Consider the following 19,420-nt stretch of genomic DNA (forward strand, 5'->3'; position numbering starts at 1 on the left):
TGTCTGCATGTCTGCTGGTCGTTTGGTGCCTGTACCACTAATCAAACTTGACAACAGCTTGTTTGCTGTCTGCTGTAGAACAGGAGCATCACAGCAGTGCTTTCCCTCACTGTTTTCCCCCAAAGCTGACGCCAAAACAGCAACCACCAATCACGGCACTTCCACTACTAACATAAACAGTATCCTAGCAATGAATAAGAATCATTCATTACTAGGTCAGAAGATAGATGTTTCCCACAGCAACATGCAAAGATGATAAATATAGAGGATGAATTGAGGAGGAAAGAGGAAGTTGAGAAGTTTTGTAATACTTCAGCATAAGTAGCTGTAGCTGCAGTGGAGTTTCTGCAGTTATCAGCTGTTTATCTCCATTTTTGATGTGTTCGGAGGAAGTAGCGCTGCTCCTGAAAGGGAACAGAACAGGCCCAGAAGGCCATAGTAACCACAGCAGTTATTTTTGGACTCTCCAATCCGTGTATGTGCGCACACACTTGAGTTGGTGTGCCAAACCTTGAGGAGACAGTCTTGACCTGGAAGGTGTCCTGAACTCCACCCACCCACTCATAAACCACCCTGTCTTTCCAAAAATCAGACAAGACAGGTGCCCCAGAGGGCAGCTATTCACAGTTAAGCTTACTATTTAATATTGTATTACACAACCTTATGTATGTATGCTGCACATTGACAGAGTTAAAACTACCAGTCCAGTTTTAGTACTAGATAATTTTTAGTTGCCATGACTGAATGGATTTGGCTGGACGTTATGCAGAGATGTTGACGTATCATCTCATCAGCCTCACTGGACAGTATTTTGCTCCGAGCTTTAACTTTTTCTTCAGTATGAAAGGCTCGTCGTCGTCAAGGACAAACATCCAGTATTGATTTATTGAAAGCATTGTGAAAGGCTACTTAGGCTAAATGCTTTGCTTGCAAAGGACAAAGGGCCTAAAGCAAGGTCTTGCTGATGGACTGGCTTCCTAGGAGTTTAGAAGGCTATCTTGATGTGGAGCTCTGATATCTAGGATTATTGCATACGTGCAGATGCCCCTCATACTAGGTGGCTCTGGAACAGATATGCCCCTGATCAGGGTTGGACCTGGCCCCATTCACTTCAGTAGCAGCCAGTGTGTCTATGCATACTGTGTGTGTGTGTGTGTGTGTGTGAGAGAGAGAGTTTGTCTGATTGGTCTTGTCTGTCTGTTTGCTCCCTCTGGCAAAATCTTTTTGTTGTTAGCCTTTAGCATCCAGTCAATCCATACTAACTTGCTGCAGCTGCGAGACAGGATAGGCTGCTTTCATTTTCCCCTTTCCTTAAAATACTTGGAGGAGCTTTCTGTCATTCAGAGTTAGCTGTAGCTGAATGGGCACTGTCGTTTCACTTCACTGTGTACAGGATTACATAAAGCTTATATAAACTAAACTACTGGTTGTGTGTGTGTGTGTGTGTGTTTGAAGGGGGTCCTGCCTGTCCTCAGAATAAGGGGTGACGGACAGACTTATGTGAATACTATGTTTGTAAGGCCTGGTGAATATTTGAAGTTTTGGGGCTCGTCAGTCTCTCTCAATGTTGGATACACTTCTGAAATCCTGTAGGTAATTGACAAAGAGAAAGTTCAGTTCTTTGTATTAAGTTAAAAACTTGGAATACCATGGAAGGTTTTTTTTTTCCAGTTCTTTTATCTTCAGAAGGATTTGTGACTGTTACCCCATGAGGGAATACTAAGGTTCTATTCTCATAGCAATGATGTAATCGATTTGATGAATTGAAAATTCCTCAGGATATTTCTGGCAGCACATCAATCTGGTCCATGCTGCAGAGTTCCAGTGTTTTTTTGTAATTATTCAGAGGATTCCTCCACAAAACATGTAGCTTACCACAAGTTCAGACCTCAAATCTCACCAGATCTAACAACCCCACCCCCTGGGCTTTTCTTAACACCACCCCTCCCTCGCTCTGTGCCCTATCACCCTCTCTCTTTCTAGTGCAGTCTAACCCCTTCCCCCTTTGTTTCTCCACATTGATTTCTCTGTGTTATGTGTGTGTGTCTGTGTGTGTGTTCCTCAGACTGAGCGAAGCTGACCATGGATCAACAGCAGGATGGCCACTCACTGCCCTATGGCTCCGGGGAGATGGCAGCCGCCAACAAGCCGGAGCTGAAGAACGGGATGCCCTCGGTTCCCGCTGGTCTAGGGGACGGGCCTGCCAAAGGTGAGAACAGAACTCAGTGGTTTATATGAGATGGTTCTGTGGACACTGTGCATATATCTGAATGTACCTGGTAAAGTTGAGCTACAATTACTCCCCTTGGAGAATGAGCATTCCATACATTTGTGCCTGGAGCTAGAAGGAAAGTTTATAATGCATTTTCCAGAAATCTTTATGGTGTATTTCTCAGAAATGTGGTCCCATTTCTTCCATGCATGCGGCATTTGAGGCCAGGGATCAACAGTGGCCCGTGTTTTTGTTTTGTCTAGAAAATCTGAGATGTAAGCTACCTGGTAGGATGATTGCAGGTCTGCTGGACCATAAGTTGGGAAATAGCACAGAGCTGCAGCAAAACAGCAAGCCAGACATTTAATCCTGGGAATGTGGGTCAAACTGCCCACATGTAGGACCCCTTAACGCCTGAGAGTCCTCCAAAAAGCAGTCACTAACGGAATAGAACTGAGTAGACAGTCTTTCTTTAAAAAGAAAGACAAAACTCACTGGAGGATAAGGCATAGTCTATATAATTTGTATATAGTTTATATACTTATTTGTATATAAGTTTAATTTTAACCACCACTCAGTAAATAAGACGTCTGTATTGTCCGTATCCTTTGTGCATTAAACTTTTAGGAGAAAAGCATTTACAAAATGATGGCAATGTATTGTATGGTCATGGTGGTCCAAATGTGCTAAGCATGGATTGCTACGAAGCCTGGATTTGTTGGCCCAGCCAAGAAAATCTGATTATGGCTCCTATTGGAATCCTATTGGATTTATGAAATCCAGTGGTAATTCTTCAAATTCTGACCATATTGCGTGTGAAATGGATATTTGTTGGGATTCCATTGAGTTTATGGATTGGAAAATTAAAAATTCATATAATCATTGGAGTGGGAGGATAAATGTTTTAAATTTACATTAACAAAAACACACTTGTTAGCATCCATATTAAGTGCTCAAATCTAGGTCTTTAATAATATTGGTTGCTCAATTTTGTGTTAGACAAACAAAAGCATAACAAAACATTACAAGACAAAATTACTGTAAAAATTACCTTTATATTACGTAATAATATTTTACCATACAGGTGTGTACTGCAAATACAGTGTATTCAGTGGCAAAATAGCAAAAACCTTGCAAAAACCGCCAACAGCTTAGATGGCACTATTAAAAAAACTTTCGAACATGCTAACTAGTACATTTGATGAGATTGTTGATGATGTCATGCTGTGAAGGCTTTTGTAACATTTTGGTGGTGTGTTCTGAACTGAACAACAAAATTACATGGTGCCTAGCCTGGAAGGCTTATGGGAATGCCAGGTGTGTATCTGTCCTCTGTTACTTATCATGATATGACTACATACATCAAAATGAATTTAAAGATAATACCAAAAGTACAATTTTCCTGAAAGAATGGGAAAGTAGTCTGTACCTTGAAAGTAGTCTCTACCATGCTACCTCAAGTGCTTTCTTCTATCTCTACTGAGGAGATCTGAGCCAATAGCTAACTCTGGTCCTGATCCTGCACTGATGCAGTCTGCTGTTGTGTGCACCCTCTCTTGGTTTCTTCTTTCTGACTTAGAGCTTCCTCCTCCTGCAGAGGAGACACAGGTAACAGCGCCCGAAGAAAAACCACAGGAGCCTGTGAAGGAGCGCTCTGACTCTGAGAGCGCCCCCTCTGGTGATGAAGTGCCAAGCGGTATGCTCTGCCCAGTTAAAACCAGCACCTTGATTTTCCGTAACAGACTTTGGGGAGAAATGGGCTTTCTTTATTTTTTACTAACAGCTCTGCTTACGCCGCTGGCTCCATTTTAGAGTCCCTGATTTACCAACCATCATCAGTGACCCTAAAAACTCTTTGTTTGAAAGTCCCAGCATGGTATCAAAACAGTCAAGCCTCTTAGTTGCAAAGTGCCACTGCCATTTAACCTTTAAACACAGTAGCATTCAGTGACTTGACATTCAGACACAGACTCAGACTAAATCTCTACCTCAGTCTCTGTGCTAACATTTACACCACCTCCACAAACTAATGTTCGATATTTACCTTTCTTTACACACCCCTCCCTGCTCTATTTACCCCCCTGCTACAGACACTAAAGTGTGCTGCTTTCTCTTGTTTTTTCATAGTGCAGTGTTGAGTCTCCCTCTGTGCTTCTGTATGAGACTTTCTTTCTGTCGATATTTCTTTCCTGGTTTCTGCGTATCTGTTTTTCTGGATTTGATTTTGACAGCATATTTTCTTTGCTGTTTCACTCTAATGGCAGTATAATGAAATCGCATATAGCACACACAAACACACACACACACACACACACACACACACACACACACACACACACAGGGAGTTATATTTTCTCTGCTGTCTGGTTTTGGACTCTGGCTCTTTAAGCATGACTTTAAATTGCACTGCTGCATTGATCTATTTGCTGCGCCTCTCCCGTGCTGTGTGCCTGTCAGTACTGATGACCTCTGCTTGACAAAGGCCTCAGTGTCCACTGCTGCTTGATATCTCTGTTAGAGAGGCAAAATAAAAAGAGCACGAGATAGTAATTGTGAAAATATTACAATGGATGTGGTGTGGTGGAAAAATGGACATTTAGGTATGGGCTTTAAGTGTGTAAAAAAAAGAAAAAACATATAAGGGATAATGTATAGAACGCTGCTTATTATCGGAAAATCTAGACAGGGCAAACAGGTCTCGCTTCGTCCTAAAGGGACTTATTTTCCGATAATGACCGGCGTTCTATACATTATCCCACTTATTATACGGCTACTTGCCAAAACGAAAAAATAAACTCCACATGATATCTTTACATTTATTTGTTACAGTTTTTGTCGTGGCTTTTGCTGAGAAACAAATAGTTCGCAACACGCTGAACTTGAATCAAACATTCTTTAGAACACAGCTGATCAATCGTCTGCTTTCACTTTTGAATGAAGTTCCATTGCAAGAAGTGACTACTTGCGGAGTGATATAACAGACGTAAATCAGAAGCACAAAACCTGTTGCCATTGACAGCGGTAATTATATGTTTCAGCGGTAATTACATGAAAATATTTTACCGTAGAACGTTGGGAATTCCCATTCAATTCATTGGATTGTTCTACTAGCATTGTGAAGAGCCGTATAATAAAAAGAAAGAAATATTATCCGTTTCTCTATTAGTCTGCATGTCCTCCATATACCACCTCTTTCTCCATAAGGAGTCAATCTATAAGCCACCTATTATAGTTTTATCACTAGTTGTACTGTTATACAATGCCATTAAAGGCAAACCAGTAGTCAGTGATGCCACCCATGAGTATTGAGTCTTAATGGCATTGACCAGCTATATTTTCTTATACATCCCCTCTTCTCCCTGGCTGATTGGATTATCTGTAACCTCTGGTTGTTTAATGGCTGCTGCTTTAAAGAACAATCCAATGGGAGAGTAATGGGTCCTGAAGATGCTCTTTACTGGTGTCTTGGCCTTGCCACTGGCACCATAGTAACAGGACACACAGTAGATGTATGTCAGTGTGTTTGCTGTGTATGTGTGCACACAGAAGTAGACAGGTCATTGTGCTCAGAGCAAGTCACCCTGACCTTTCATGTGACATTTTATGGTGGTGACCAGATACCAAGACAGACAAGTGGCTCAGTCAAAATGTGTGTTGGAGAACATTCAATCCCTGGCAATTTATAAGATGATCATTCAGAGGATATCAAGGAGAGCTAACTGCAGATAGATCCCCTGGGAGTCATCACAGGTTGACCCTTAACGCTGTTAATCGTTTCAGTCTGTTGCTAATGCTACTCTGCTACTTTCTGACAGCAGTTATATTCTTACGGAAGCAGTCAATTAATAGGGTAATAGAGCAAGTGTTAGGTGAGGGTGAAGTTGGACTCATGGACTATAGTCTAGTGATAAATCATCGTTGTTCAGCTAGTGTAGTGTTTTCTTTCCCAACACACACTACCAAGACCGATATATAGCCTAAACTCCCTCAAGTTGGCCTTAGAAGCCACTTTTAGAATTAGCCTTTAGAATTAGTCTAACACTAAACTCGAAGAAGGATCTTTAACATTAAAGGCCCTTCAAAGGGACCTGATTGCTACTGTTATCACTAAATGGAAAACAAGTAGTCACAGATGGAAAATGTTACTGAAGTACAAACACATTTTTTTATGCTACAATGATATTCAAAGAATCTAGCTGTTCAAATAATTGCACTGAGTTAGTGTCATAGATCTATCAGTGACAAGTTCACAATGAGCATGTTTCTGCTTTGGCTGTGGTCTGTCAGGAACTTTTCTGTGAATGTGGCATGTTTACAATTAGCATGTTACAATGAATTATTCCATGGATTTGCCTGGTTCCATAGGATTAGCTGCTGGTAGGCAATCATTAGTCTGTGCAGAGCAGAGGATCTATCTGTAGAGGGATATTTATGAGCAGAGACCTCCTCACACATTGTGGTCTCACAAATGCTCATCTGTTTACTTATACTGTGTGTTAGATATTAGCAGACTCACTGAGGAAGTAATCAGTACTGTCCTGGGGATCTACAGTAGCAGTCAGGAGTTATCAATAAACATAACTCAGTGCTCAATGCTCGGGGTTAGAGACAAAGGGAATAGCAACTGGTGCAATATGCGCTAACATGGTTCCAGGACTGATGCTCTATAAACCTTGCTGTAGCTTAGGCTGTGGTCTCTCAAGTGGTGCAGCATCCTGCCAGGTTGTGTCACTTTTCTGCTCAACCTGTCACTAACCTCTCCGACTCACTCAACACAATAGTAGGCACAGCAGCCACACTGTAAGTGCATATAGGAGCGATTCTGCAATCATTTGTACATCCACTCAACAACTATGCTTGTTCTTGGAATCTTTTCAGAAAGTCATTTCAGAAAGTTGTTTTGTGTAAGAATGTGCACGATTAAGCAAAAGAGTAGCCCAAAAAGGAGTATCCTTAATGTTAAAAACTATTTCTCTCAGGTAGTCATCTGAATACTAAGGTCTCAAGTGTTGTGACTGAAAATAGTTTAATGTGTATTTGAATGGGCAGCTTTCATAATCTTACATGATTTCGTATTCACTCTTTCAGTTCTATGTGTTCTTATGCTACGTATATACCTTCCACAGGTGTAAATGTATAGATGGACATAAAAATATAACCGATTAATTTATGCTGATTTTCTAAGAGCCTAGTAAGGCCCTATAAATTAGTAACACTGGCAATCTGTAGCTATTGTACTGTACTTGCAGTTATCATTGCGGCCAGTGTATACACCCTTTATGCAGCCTGACAGAAAGGAGGAGATTAGGGCTTTAATGTATGTTGATGGACGTGTTGGTTAAGAGGAGCCAGGGGGCCATTAGCAGGGGGTTTAATATTTGATGGCAGAGGAGATGGCTAGCACTGGCGTCCTGCTGACTACCGCAGAATGGAAGTGGGGAGAGGTGTGTAGTTACTGAATGTTGCAGAGTGGACAATAATCACTCAGGTTGAAGTAGCTGCAAGACATGGTCCACTTTACACATGCTAGAAGTTCCTTTCAGCATGCTTACAGTAAGGTTCAGAGCCACTTACAGCCGGGCTATACCAGGTGCATAATTGAATCCGTTCATGTTTTAGAAGACTGGTCAAATTTTTTTATATGTATGTGCCGCTATCACATCTGGTGTAGCTAGTTCCATTGATTATAGTAGAAGCTAATTGTTTCAGCATACACTCTGCCTGGTGTAGCCTGCCTGTTTGTCACACATACCACAACAACACACACACTGTGTGTGACACACACAGCAACAAACTCATATTTGGGCATATACAAAAACACACGCAAACTCACAAAGCCTTGATAAAAGGCACACAACTTTACTAATCTAGGTGAAAAGTACTTATAACATAACATTTCTGTGTCCACACAGGCCTCAAGCGTGTGTCTACATTATGGTTTTCTTTGTCAAAGCCATGCTTCTGGCTGTGCTTTCCACAGATACTGCTCTCATACTTCACGTCACTGCCAGGCTTCTCTGCATTTCAGCTAACAACTCCTCACCATGTGTTATGGTGGAGTACATGTTGACTGTTTATGAGAAGTACTAAGCCTTGTTTAACATGAACTCTTTTTCTCTCTTTCCCGCCTGAACTCTCTTTTTTATCTTTCTCTATCCCTTTCTTACTACTTTTTCTGTTTTCCTTCCCTCTCTCTGTACCCCCTCTCTGCACACCCTCTTCTCCCTCTTTCTCTCTCTCACTCTCTCTCTTACCCCCCTACTAACTCTTTCCCCCCCCTCTCCCTCTCTCTATTTCTCTTTCTCTCTTATTCACTATCTATCTTTCTCTCTCCCCTCTATCTCTCTCTCTATTTCTATATCTATTTCTCTCTCTCTTTCTCTCACTAACTATTTCTCTCTCTCTCTCTCTTTCTCTTACTAACTTTTTCTCTTTCTCTCTGTGTCTCTCTCCCCTCACTGCCTCCCCACGTGGCTCCCCATCTCCATGTCCACCAGCTGTGGGAGGTGCTCCAGCTCCTGGTGCCCCGGGTGAAGGTATGAAGGGACTTCCCTCCTCTCCTCTCTCCTCTCCTCGCTCCATGTCTTCCCCTCCGCAGGTGCGAAGCTCTGCGGGGAGAGGAACTCGACACACCCTAACCCTCTCTAGACCACATGAGTAGTCTCCTAGCCTCCTCCACTAGTCCCACCCATTAGCTTCCTTCTCTCTCAGTAGTGTCCATCCTCGGCTGTTCATTCCCAAAGTCTCTCCTGCTGCGCTAGACCCAAAGATTCAGACAATGATCAATCTCCAGAGGTATACTTTTAAGGAAGATACATATTTAGGCCGATTATGCATGATTTGCTTTCAATCCCCAGCTTGTGTCTATCACCAATGGAGAACCTAAAAGCAAACATGAGAAGATGGTGAGGGTGCAGTGTTTGAGTGTTTGAATCAATACATTCCCTCTTTATCTGATTACTGAATATTTACTCTTGGCCTTTTAAACATATTGCCCCAACTCAATTTCCAAGCAATACAGTAATCTGCATAATGTGAGTAATGTGTACACTTAACAAGCTGGAGAAAGTTGCAAAGTGATTAATAGCTTCTGAATCCCATTCATACATCACTGTTAGTGTGCTTTACCTCTGCAACTGACAAAGTGGTAGTAACCTGAGATAGTCAGTCGATAATTTTGCTGCTCATAAGTGTTAAGTATACAGCATGATTAATACCTGGCTTAGAAGATGGACGATTCTCTGTTTGTGAAGTCACCAGACAGCACATGTAAGGACCCCCAGCCCCAAAACAGCTGTTTTGCAAATGGGTACTGTGGCAGCCAGCTCACATCAATTCATCACCATTTTAGTGTTCATTTTCGCTCTGGCTTTTCTCATAAATGCAATGGGAAAATATATGTACTGTATGTATGAGACAATGCTGTTGGGTCTTTGTGAGTAATTGTGTTGTGTGAACCTTTATTTTTTTATTTATAATTTTTGTTTTTGGCTTTGTTATTGTTTCTCTATTGTATTCCTATTTTTTGTTAACATTTATTTATTTTTGTTTATGGGTTGTTCATTTTGTGGTTGGATGAGCCTCCAGGTGCTTTTATAGTCCATACTGTCCATTTCCATTGCCTCATTGTAGCTGGTCCATTGTTATATCGTTTGCTGATGGCATTCATTGAGTGAAATGTGTGATTAGCAAACATTCTACTTTGTATAAAAGCACCTGCAGTGGCTCCAATTTATGGTCTTAGTGCCGTAAATATTAAAATGTCTAATAAATGAATGCTCCATGGGTTTCTCTACCTGTTCTGTCCTTCAAACAAAAGATAAAACATAGTGACAAACAATAAAATGGCTCCTTTGTTGTGTAGTGAATGATTCGGTTGCTTATGTGGCATTTGGCTCGTTTGTCTTTCCTTCAGTTCCATTCCTTTCTGTTCCGTTTGTTTCCTTTCCCTTTGTTTCCTTCTGTTTTATTTTTCATTTGCATTCTGAATATCTAACCAATTGTGGAGGGGGAAAGTCGTGAATGTGTCAGCTAATCCCACAGTTGTGGCTGTGGTTGTCCCTATGGTTCTGCTTCCCACACATCAGACGTGATCACCATATCCAGGGCAGACCTCAGTCCAGAGGATCTTCCAGCATGGGCCACTACCACCACGACAACAAACCTGCTTGATGGTGCAACCCAGGGCCTGGATGGAGAGCTCAGGCCTGGATCGGTGAGCCCTCGTCGGTCACCAACTTCCCCAGCAGCACTGGACATGATTGGGCAGGAAGCAGCATCACCAATTTCATATGGAGCTTTTGGGAGGGAAGGATTTGACAGCTTGGTGAAGAGGAGCACGTCGGATAAGTTCTCCGACCTACGGAGTCCGAGTGCCTCTGAGGAAGAGGAGGAAGACGAGATTATGGAGAAAGGCAAAGCTGAGAAAGAACGTGAAAAGGACCATGAAGAGAAGGAGGAAGATGAAGAGGAAGAGGAACAAGAAAGGAATCATCTGAGGTCTGTTGCTCATGATGAAGAATCTAGGATTGACATCAGCCCCAGTAAACCTCAGGACCAAGCCCACATGGACACCCAAGATGGGGATGAGGAAGAAGATGAGGAAGAGGAGAGAGCAGACTTACACATGGAGCAAAACAACATTGCAAACAACCTGACTGCTGAGAAAGACCACACCTTCTCTGACTATGCCCAGGATTTCTCATCCAAGCCCGAAGCCACCTCTGAGGAGACCAAACAGCGGGTTCTGTCCTTTGACTACACTGAGCCTCAGGTACCTAGCCCTCACGGGCTTCCCCCAGGGTGGCAGGACGGCAATGACAAGACCCCACCAGAGAGTAAGAGCCCTGACTCCTGTCGAGCGGATCCTGGATCGCCCTTCTCTCCAACCCCCACCAATGAGCAAACCCAGGAGGACCGGTCACCCCTCACCGAACAGCAGCCAGAAGGGCAGGTGCAGGAAGAGCAGGAGGAGGAAGAAGAAGAAGAAAAGCTACCTGAGGAGGACGAGGAAGAAGAACCAGAAGAAGAAAAAGAAGAAATTGATGCTGCTCCTTCTGTTCAGGAACAACACTTGCCTTCCAAGATGCAGGATGAGGAACTTCCTGTGGAGGAGAAACTTACCTCACCTGAGAAAGCAGAACCTCAGGACCCTCAAAAGAAGCCAGAGACCTCTAATGAGGACCCCATATCTAAGATGGAGGTAGCTCAAGCTGTTTCTGCAGCAGTGCCTGTTGCCGCAACAGCCTTTGCCACCACAGCAGCTGTTGCCGCAGAGATTGCTGCCACAAAACCTGTTGACAAAGAAGAACCTGTAGTAAAGAAAGAACCTGTAGTAAAGAAAGAGCCTGTAGCCAAGAAGGAGCCTGTTGCCAAAGCTAAGCCAGCAGCAGTAGCTTCCAAAGCTCCCAGTAAACCTCAACCTGCATCCAAAGGTGCTTCCAAACCTAGCGCTCCTCCCTCAGCAGGGAGAGCTCCAGCCAAGACAGCTCCAGCTAAGAAACCTCCTACCCCGGCCACGGCTGCCCCCAAGGCAGCCCCCAAAACCCAGAAAGCCCCCCCAAAAGATGCCACTCCTGGCAGAAAGCCATTGGCTGCTGCAGCCCAGGGCAAAGGTCTGTCTTCCGTTCTGTTAATCCCACCCCCACCTTCTCCCTCCCCCCTTGCCCCAGAGTCCTCTTTTCTTTTTTTCTCACAGATAATTTTTTGGTCTTTCTGTTTACCTTTGATAACACTGAGCTAATGCTAACGATAAGCGGCACCCTTTCTGAAAAATGCACATCACCCCAAATAAAAATGCTGATGGTTGACAAAACGGACTGCTTGTAGCCACCGAATGAACTTTCTTGTGATGTCTTTGTCTGTCTGTGTTGCTCTCTCTTTTTTTTCTCTCTGTCTCTCTCTCTCTCTCTTTGTCTCTGTAACTGTTGTGTGTGTTCGTGGTCAGTGTTTGTAGCATCCATGGTGTTTGTTGCTAACACAGTGTGCTCTGGTTTGCCAGTTTTCATCTGTCCTTAAGTGCATGTCACCTGTGCATGCAAATGTGTGGAATGTGGCCCATTTACTCACTGTGTTTGTCAATATGTGTTCTATTTACAAGGTCTTCACTTGTCTTTTCACATCATGCACACACACCTTCCTATACACATACACAACCACACACACACACACACACAAACACATGCATACGCACAGGCAGTTCACTGCATCACATTTATTGAAACTTCTGAAGTCAGCAGTTTGTCGTGAAGAACATATATCAGACAGAGAAACACGATACCCCTGCAGTGCATCTATATACAGTAGCAGGTCTGTAACCCCTTAGTGTGTTGTCTCAGTGCATAGACCCTTCCCATTCATTGAAATAACTCACATGCAGTCTCCCCTTGTGATTAGAGACTTCTGTAGTTTACCATTGTTCCGTTCTTCTGTGGTTTGTGAACGTCTGAAGTTACCTGCTTCTTGAGGATGTAGCCATCTTGAATGGACACTCTTATAGACAAGGGTTCTGAGGCTTACCCCAATAGAAAAAACAGTCGCATACAATATGATAACTCACTCTGTATGTTTCAATCAGCTGCTTTTGCTGTGCTGACACTGTATTTTAGACTACTCACACTGCAAGACATCTAACATTTTTTTTTGACATGCCAGAAATCCAACTGGATCAGACCGGAGCTGAATGTCTTCTAATCGGGCATTGTGAGCCTGCTAAAACTACACCACAAATTGGACCGGAATTTAAGTTTCAAACTTAAATGTTGTCTGTGTTATTATCTCGTAATTCAAGACAATAACCACAAATTCACATTTTTGTACAACAAACAGGCAGAACATATCTTGAAATCTTTATATTGTGTCAGAACTCCTGAAGCCTCTTCAGGAATTCTACAAGGTAGAATCCTCTTTAAAGTGTGTATATCAGGTTAATTTTTTTTTTTTTACAAATGAAGGGACATGAAGCAAGATAGTAGTGAGTAGTGATTTTTCTTGATAAATCAACTTTAAATACAATATAACAATATTTACAGTTATTTTTATAACTAAATTTATGAACATTCCAGACACAGTGATGACCTCATAAGAGGGAGTCCAGCAAAGTTGAGCATAGGGGAGAACGGGTTTTAACTGCATTTTCTTTTACACTGATAAGGCCAAAAATGTTCTCTATGACATACCAGTGGTTCATAAGCATGAGCCTGACTGGTAGGGACAAAGTAAAGACGAATAGGCTACACAATTTAGGTAAATCATGGCCATCAAATCATCAGTGAGAAATTGATTAGGGGTGTGAGTAGGATCGGATCACTATTAGTATGTATCATGGCTTCAAAATGGCAGTTGTGTCATTTGCCATCACATAGGCTTTCATAAACAACAAGTTAAGTAGAATCAGTAAGCAAATTAATAGTCTGTCTATAGCTAACATTAGTTGATAAGCAGATGTATATATAAAGAGCAAATGTGTGGTAGCACATATACACTGATGGTTTTATAGTCAGGTCTCTAAAGAAAAGCATATATGCCCGTGGTTGGCTGAACACAGACTAATGAGTTGCTTACTGATTCTACTTAGTTTAGGCTATATAATGGCCTATATGTGATGGCAAGTGACACAACTGGCATTTTCAAGCATTGCTACTTACCCATATCTTCTTCATCACATTTTAAGATCAATAATTGTTGCCAGTAAAGAAAAAATGTATCAGGATATTTTTTATGTCAGGCAGGTAGTAGACTCTAGCATGACATACTGGAATAAAGTCATGTTTTTGGCCTCATCAGTGTAAAAAAACCTACTGTATGATCCCTTATCCCATGTGTTTTAATTGACTAACTTTGCTGGACTCCCTCTTATGAGGTCATCTGTGTCTGGAATGTTTCCTGGAATTGTCATAAATTCAGTTATAAAAATAACTGTAAATATTGTTCTATTGTATTTAAAGTTGATTTTTCAAGAAAAATCACTACTCACTACTATCTTGATTCATGTCCTTTCATTTGTAAATTTCTTTTTTTAACCTGACATACACACTTTAAATAAAAACAGGGCCAAAGATGCTTTTTGTCTGAGAGTGCTGTTCTGTTGTCACTGTCAGTAGATAAGTGCAGTAGAGTGTTACCAGTGCTATTCCATTATGTGTTCCGTTGGACATTTTTAATATCATCATTTACAGTAGGGTAAAACTCAAAGGCTGTATTCCTTTTTCAGTCCAGAAACATTGCATTAACATGACAATATGAGTGAATGGAATGACATCTTAGAAGGAAAATGGACTACAGCTAACTTGCAAGCTTATTCATTTGCATTCATCTCTCAAACTCAAAACAATGGATGGAAGTTTTATGGTTAGCTATCAGTCCACGTTAACCTAAGGAACATGTAAACATTCCAGATAGTATTGGCATGTTAATGTCACATCATGAGCTCTAAATTTGGAAATGGCCATAATGTTTTTACAGCTTATAGCTATTATTACTCCTCCAGAGATATACTGTATACAATATTGTACTTCCCCCACGTTTTCTCATGTTTCCCCTAAGAGAAGCAAAGAGAAGACCTACTTATTTTGAAACATTGTGTTAAGAAATACTGAAAACTAATTGGAGATTTTATTTATAGTGTATTTAAGGCTCACTGAGGGGAAATTAGAGATTTTAACATGCTGTCTTGGGCTTGTCTGTCTACAGGCTTAATATTCCAGCAGACTCAGAACCTCAAGCTACCCCTCTGTGCTAAGAGTTTAAATCCCCTCAGCTCAGAGTTGATCAGAGCAGCACAACAACGAGTCAGGGCTGTGGGTTCATGCACCCAGCCGCTGATATGTCTCTGACAAGTCTGCTTTTTGATGTTGTCTGTTAAACACAGACTGCTATCAAAGCAACCAATTAGCCAAGCTTCACATCCCAACAGTTTTGCAAGATTAATCTGTGTTGCTTATGTTTCTTTTTTTTCCCTTCTCAAAATCCTCACGTCACCACAATATTTATACACACACACACACACACACACACACACACACACACAGAATGCACATGAGAAAGCTGTCTACAGTATGGTTTGAAATTCAAATTGAATTTGCATCCTTCTCATTTCCCAAATACTCAGTGCACAGTGATGAAGCCTGAGATGCTGATACTTTGTTGTTGACAGGCTAGACAAACGAGGGTATTAACTATGTGTTTATACTTCTCTCTCTCTCTCTCACTCTCGCTCTTTCCTGCTTATAGCGAAGGTTGAGGCAAAGAATGGAGCAGATAAGAAGGTACGTACTGAGCATGTGCAGAACCACACAGACTAAAGACAGACTGCAGCTGTCAGACTACAGGGTCAGACATCACAAACATCTTATTTCACAAGCTACACATTTATTTATTCATCAAATATTTATTTTTTATCCTCAAGAGCATTTTTCGTTGGTATCTGAAGGAATTCTGCTTGTTTTATTATCCTCCCGTGTAATCTTAATTAGTGGTCCAAATCATAACCCCAAGTTATTACCCTCCCCTTAACATACATTCAAAAAAGTTACAAACCGAGTTAACTTTTTGTTGCCATTCTAGTTATCATTTAAGTTTTCATTGTAGTTATTTGTTACAATGTATTAGTTCTTTTAAGTTTATTTATCTGAGTTTAATTTATTTTACTTAACAATGCTGGTACTGAAATGTGTGGAGCTAATAGAGCCACACAGTTGTATAGTAATTTTTGTTCATATTGTTAATATTTTGTTTACTCATATTTGTGTTCTCATTTAAATACATTCTTTTGTGTATGTTCTTGTGTGTGTTTCCTTTCTTTTCCTATATAACTCGCTTTAATCCAACTCCCCACACACACACACACACACACGCACGCATGCACACACACACACACTTCATACCAAAGACACCACAAAAAAGCACACCCTTTAAAGCCAGACCCTCCTCTGTTCCTAAACGGACGCCTGTAGCCTCAGTCTCCCCCTCCAAAAAGCCTTCCTCCTCCTCCTCCTCTCCCCTGTACTCTGGTAACAGGCCCAGCTCAGGGGGTCACACCCCCAGCACCCCAACAGGAGGCCAGCCCAGGGCCCGGGTGAGTATGGACTCATGTCAGACCCATGCCAAATATCTGGTTGACCAGAAATGGGCCCACATAGAGCATTTATGTTCTTGAAAATGCTTTGTTCGTTTTTTAAAGAGGAACATACCCTTCTGATGTGACCGTCTTTTTTTTTTTTTTTAAAGCAAAGACATTCTTTTTCCAGGACTCTTTTTGTAAAGAACCAGTTCTGGAATACAGACCGGGACATTGGAGGTCAGAAAAACAGTAATTGGCAGATGCATATTTTAGCTCTTGTGTCTTTTCCTGCTTCCTGCCAAGCTTCTATAGAGTTGGCACCAGCTGGTTGGCATGGGTGTGCATAAGGCCTTACTGTTTTAACCATGCCATACTAACACACACTAACACCTGCCCCCAGCCCCTGCCTTTACACCGCTTTTTAAAATACCAATATCGGGCTTTTAGGGATTAGTAGAAAGGTGTAGGTATTGATTCTGTACATGTTTATTGTGGATATTTGATCCTGGAAGCTAAAACAAGAGCCATCGATAGGATGTTACATGGAAATCAGCTGGGTCCTATCTGTGACCATGGCAATGACATTATGCATTAACACCTTCTTAGAAACAGTCTGTTCTGTGTGTGTGTGTGTGTGTGTGTGTGTGTGCGTGCGTGCGTGCATGCGTGCATGTGTTTGTGTCAGATTGTTACTTATGCATACACAGATCTCACAGAGTAATTGTAAATAAATGTCACCTCTGTGTCTGTAGAACACTTAGTTAATTGGATGGTGCTATGTTTATCTCACCTGTGTAAAGGTCCTTCCACTAAGAGTAACCATGCTGGCTCAACAGATGGACTTAATTTTCCTCTTACAGGCACAAAATGGAGGCCTTTTGCATCTATGTTCATGTCCCTCGTGCTACTTGTAATGAGCCAGTATGATGAGAATAGGAAAATAGGAATAAACAAACAAACAAAGTGTAGTTTTCCTTTTAACATGTATGTAGGGTCGATGTACCCGGACTTTAACATCATATCATGTCAATCCCACCCAGATTAATCATACTCACTGATTAATACAAATGTTATTTAAATTATTATTATTGTTTTGTTCCTTGGTTGTAATGATGGTGGAAGTAACAGCAAACCTGTATGACTAATACGTAGAGACGTGTGTCTAATTTGTTTCAGGTCGCCAGGGCAGGAGGGGACAAACCGCTGGGTGCTGCCACCAGAATACCTGGTAAGTGCCCTCTCCCAGAGACCTCACCAGTCAACAACAGACATACTGCTAACAAGCTGCATGTGCCCATATTATTTTTGTGTGGACCTATCCAAGTTTATTGCTGGTCGTATTGCACATGCTGTACATGAAGACAAATAAACATTCACAGAAGTAAACAGAACAAGCAACGAAAGTATGGACATTTTTCAAACTGTCAAGATAAATCTCTGTGGATATTGTTTGACAATGAATTTTAAAATCTCCGGGATATGGCAGGCATGACAGAGCACTCTTACTGTAAATTAGGTACTGATGACCATACAATAATGTCAATATTTATATGAGTGTCTATTGGGTTGTTATAATGCTTCTTTACTTGATACAATGCCCATTATGCAAACAGTTGAGCAAACAAAAAAAGTTATCTGGGCTACAATGTAATTCTACCAATGTAACGTTCCAAAATACTAAAGCTTATGGAACTGTGATACAGGTTTCGTTGTGACTTAAGGAACCGTTTAGGATCGTGGATTGAGTGGAATCAATTTCATTCCGTTGAAATCATCTTAAAGTGCAATGCAAACCTTGGCTACATGACGAGGATCTCTTACCATTGGCTAAAGGAGATCCCCTTCTTTTCCATACCCTTTCACATTAAGCCTCAACTCCACGTCTGCATGATCATAACTCCTTTCCCTCTCTGTATCTAACTTGGTCTCTGAACATCCCTACCTGTGGAAAACAGGCGAGTTAGTCGTTGATCCTGGAACTCCTTTGCCAATCAGGGCCAGCTCCACTCCAGAGCCAGCCGCTGGTTGCCAGTGGTTCACACATGGATGTTAGTTGCGTAACCGCATGCTAGGTTGTCATCCATTGAATGCTTTAGCATTTTCACTAAAAATCCCTAAGAGCTAGTGTAGTTCGAAACCCTGTGACCCTTTCAAGTTGTGTAGAAGCATGCCAACCACTGTACTAAACATATAAGGGTCACTTACCAGATCCAGTACAAGTTGCAGCATGTCAACTTGCCACAAGTTATGTCACAAGCATCTAGTATATTTTCCTAACATTGCGGCTCTGACATAACCTAACATAACATAACATCTGGGAGTGGCCTGGACTGCCTGTTCTGAGTATATAAGACCCATAGTGCTGAGAACCATGGAGTCACTGCTTACCAGTGGCCCCTGGCCAGTGTCTCATGTGTGCTGCTCTGATTTGTAACACACAGCTGTTGCAAGAATGGATCAGCGGAAACCAGGACCTCCCCAGTTTGAGAGAGGTAACGGCAATGTGGAGAAGAGTAAATGGCATACAATCAAACAGGAAACACAGCACAAAATATCTGTGAATGTGATGCACCACCAAGGGCCAGTGCGGTGTCTTTTTTTTTTTTTTCGTTTTTCTAAAAGGGATTTATTAGATCCTCAGTCCTCAAATACTGCTTTTTAAGTAGTTACTCCAAGTGTGCTTCCCTGTCACATTCACCAAATTACATGAGTTGCATACATTAGGGTAGCCGTCTTTTGATATATCAGCTACAAAAAAAATAATTAAAACCACCAGTTTTGGAATAAAAGATAGATTCATGAAGTGGAAAAAATCAATTCAACAGACTTATTTGCTTATGAACTACATTTCCCAAGATGCATTTCCCTCTGCTTCAGCTGACTCTCCCAGGACTCCTGACCGAAGTGGCTACAGTAGCCCGGCCACGCCCAAATCCCCATCCAGCCGCTCCAGCACCCCGGGGCACCAGGTGAAGAAGGTGGCTGTGGTCCGCACCCCTCCCAAATCCCCAGGGTCCCGCCGCACTCCCATCGCCCCTGTGGCACCCATGCCTGACCTTAAGAACGTCAGGTCCAAGATTGGTTCCACGGAGAACATCAGGCACCAGCCTGGGGGAGGCAAGGTGAGAACTCTGAGGGGACACACCAGC

General features: G+C 41.9%; 2 protein-coding genes across 10 annotated transcripts in view; both read left to right on the forward strand.

The window, feature by feature from the left end:
• Nucleotides 1-19,420, forward strand: part of LOC143102354 (uncharacterized) — a 52,805-nt gene that overhangs the window by 21,613 nt on the left and 11,772 nt on the right. For 4 of the 9 annotated variants that reach the window (XM_076265885.1, XM_076265883.1, XM_076265889.1 and 1 more), the window contains exons 2-9: nt 2,066-2,209; nt 3,792-3,908; nt 8,710-8,748; nt 15,443-15,477; nt 16,101-16,286; nt 17,448-17,499; nt 18,713-18,763; nt 19,149-19,393. In XM_076265885.1, the coding sequence (XP_076122000.1) occupies nt 2,083-2,209; nt 3,792-3,908; nt 8,710-8,748; nt 15,443-15,477; nt 16,101-16,286; nt 17,448-17,499; nt 18,713-18,763; nt 19,149-19,393 (852 nt within the window). In that variant the 5' untranslated portion in view covers nt 2,066-2,082. The remainder of the gene's footprint in view (nt 1-2,065; nt 2,210-3,791; nt 3,909-8,709; nt 8,749-15,442; nt 15,478-16,100; nt 16,287-17,447; nt 17,500-18,712; nt 18,764-19,148; nt 19,394-19,420) is intronic. The other 5 variants (XM_076265886.1, XM_076265888.1, XM_076265887.1 and 2 more) reach the window with 5 other exon arrangements.
• Nucleotides 8,760-13,107, forward strand: LOC143102353 (uncharacterized). The gene has a single exon (XM_076265882.1). It carries the CDS (start codon nt 10,470-10,472, stop codon nt 11,952-11,954), a length of 1,485 nt encoding a protein of 494 aa, XP_076121997.1. The 5' UTR covers nt 8,760-10,469; the 3' UTR covers nt 11,955-13,107.

Source organism: Alosa pseudoharengus, unplaced genomic scaffold (assembly GCF_046254945.1).
Source record: "Alosa pseudoharengus isolate Yale_2024_CS ecotype anadromous, Long Island Sound unplaced genomic scaffold, YU_APseudo_1.1 YU_APseudo_1.1_scf_4, whole genome shotgun sequence".
NCBI lineage: Eukaryota > Metazoa > Chordata > Actinopteri > Clupeiformes > Clupeidae > Alosa > Alosa pseudoharengus.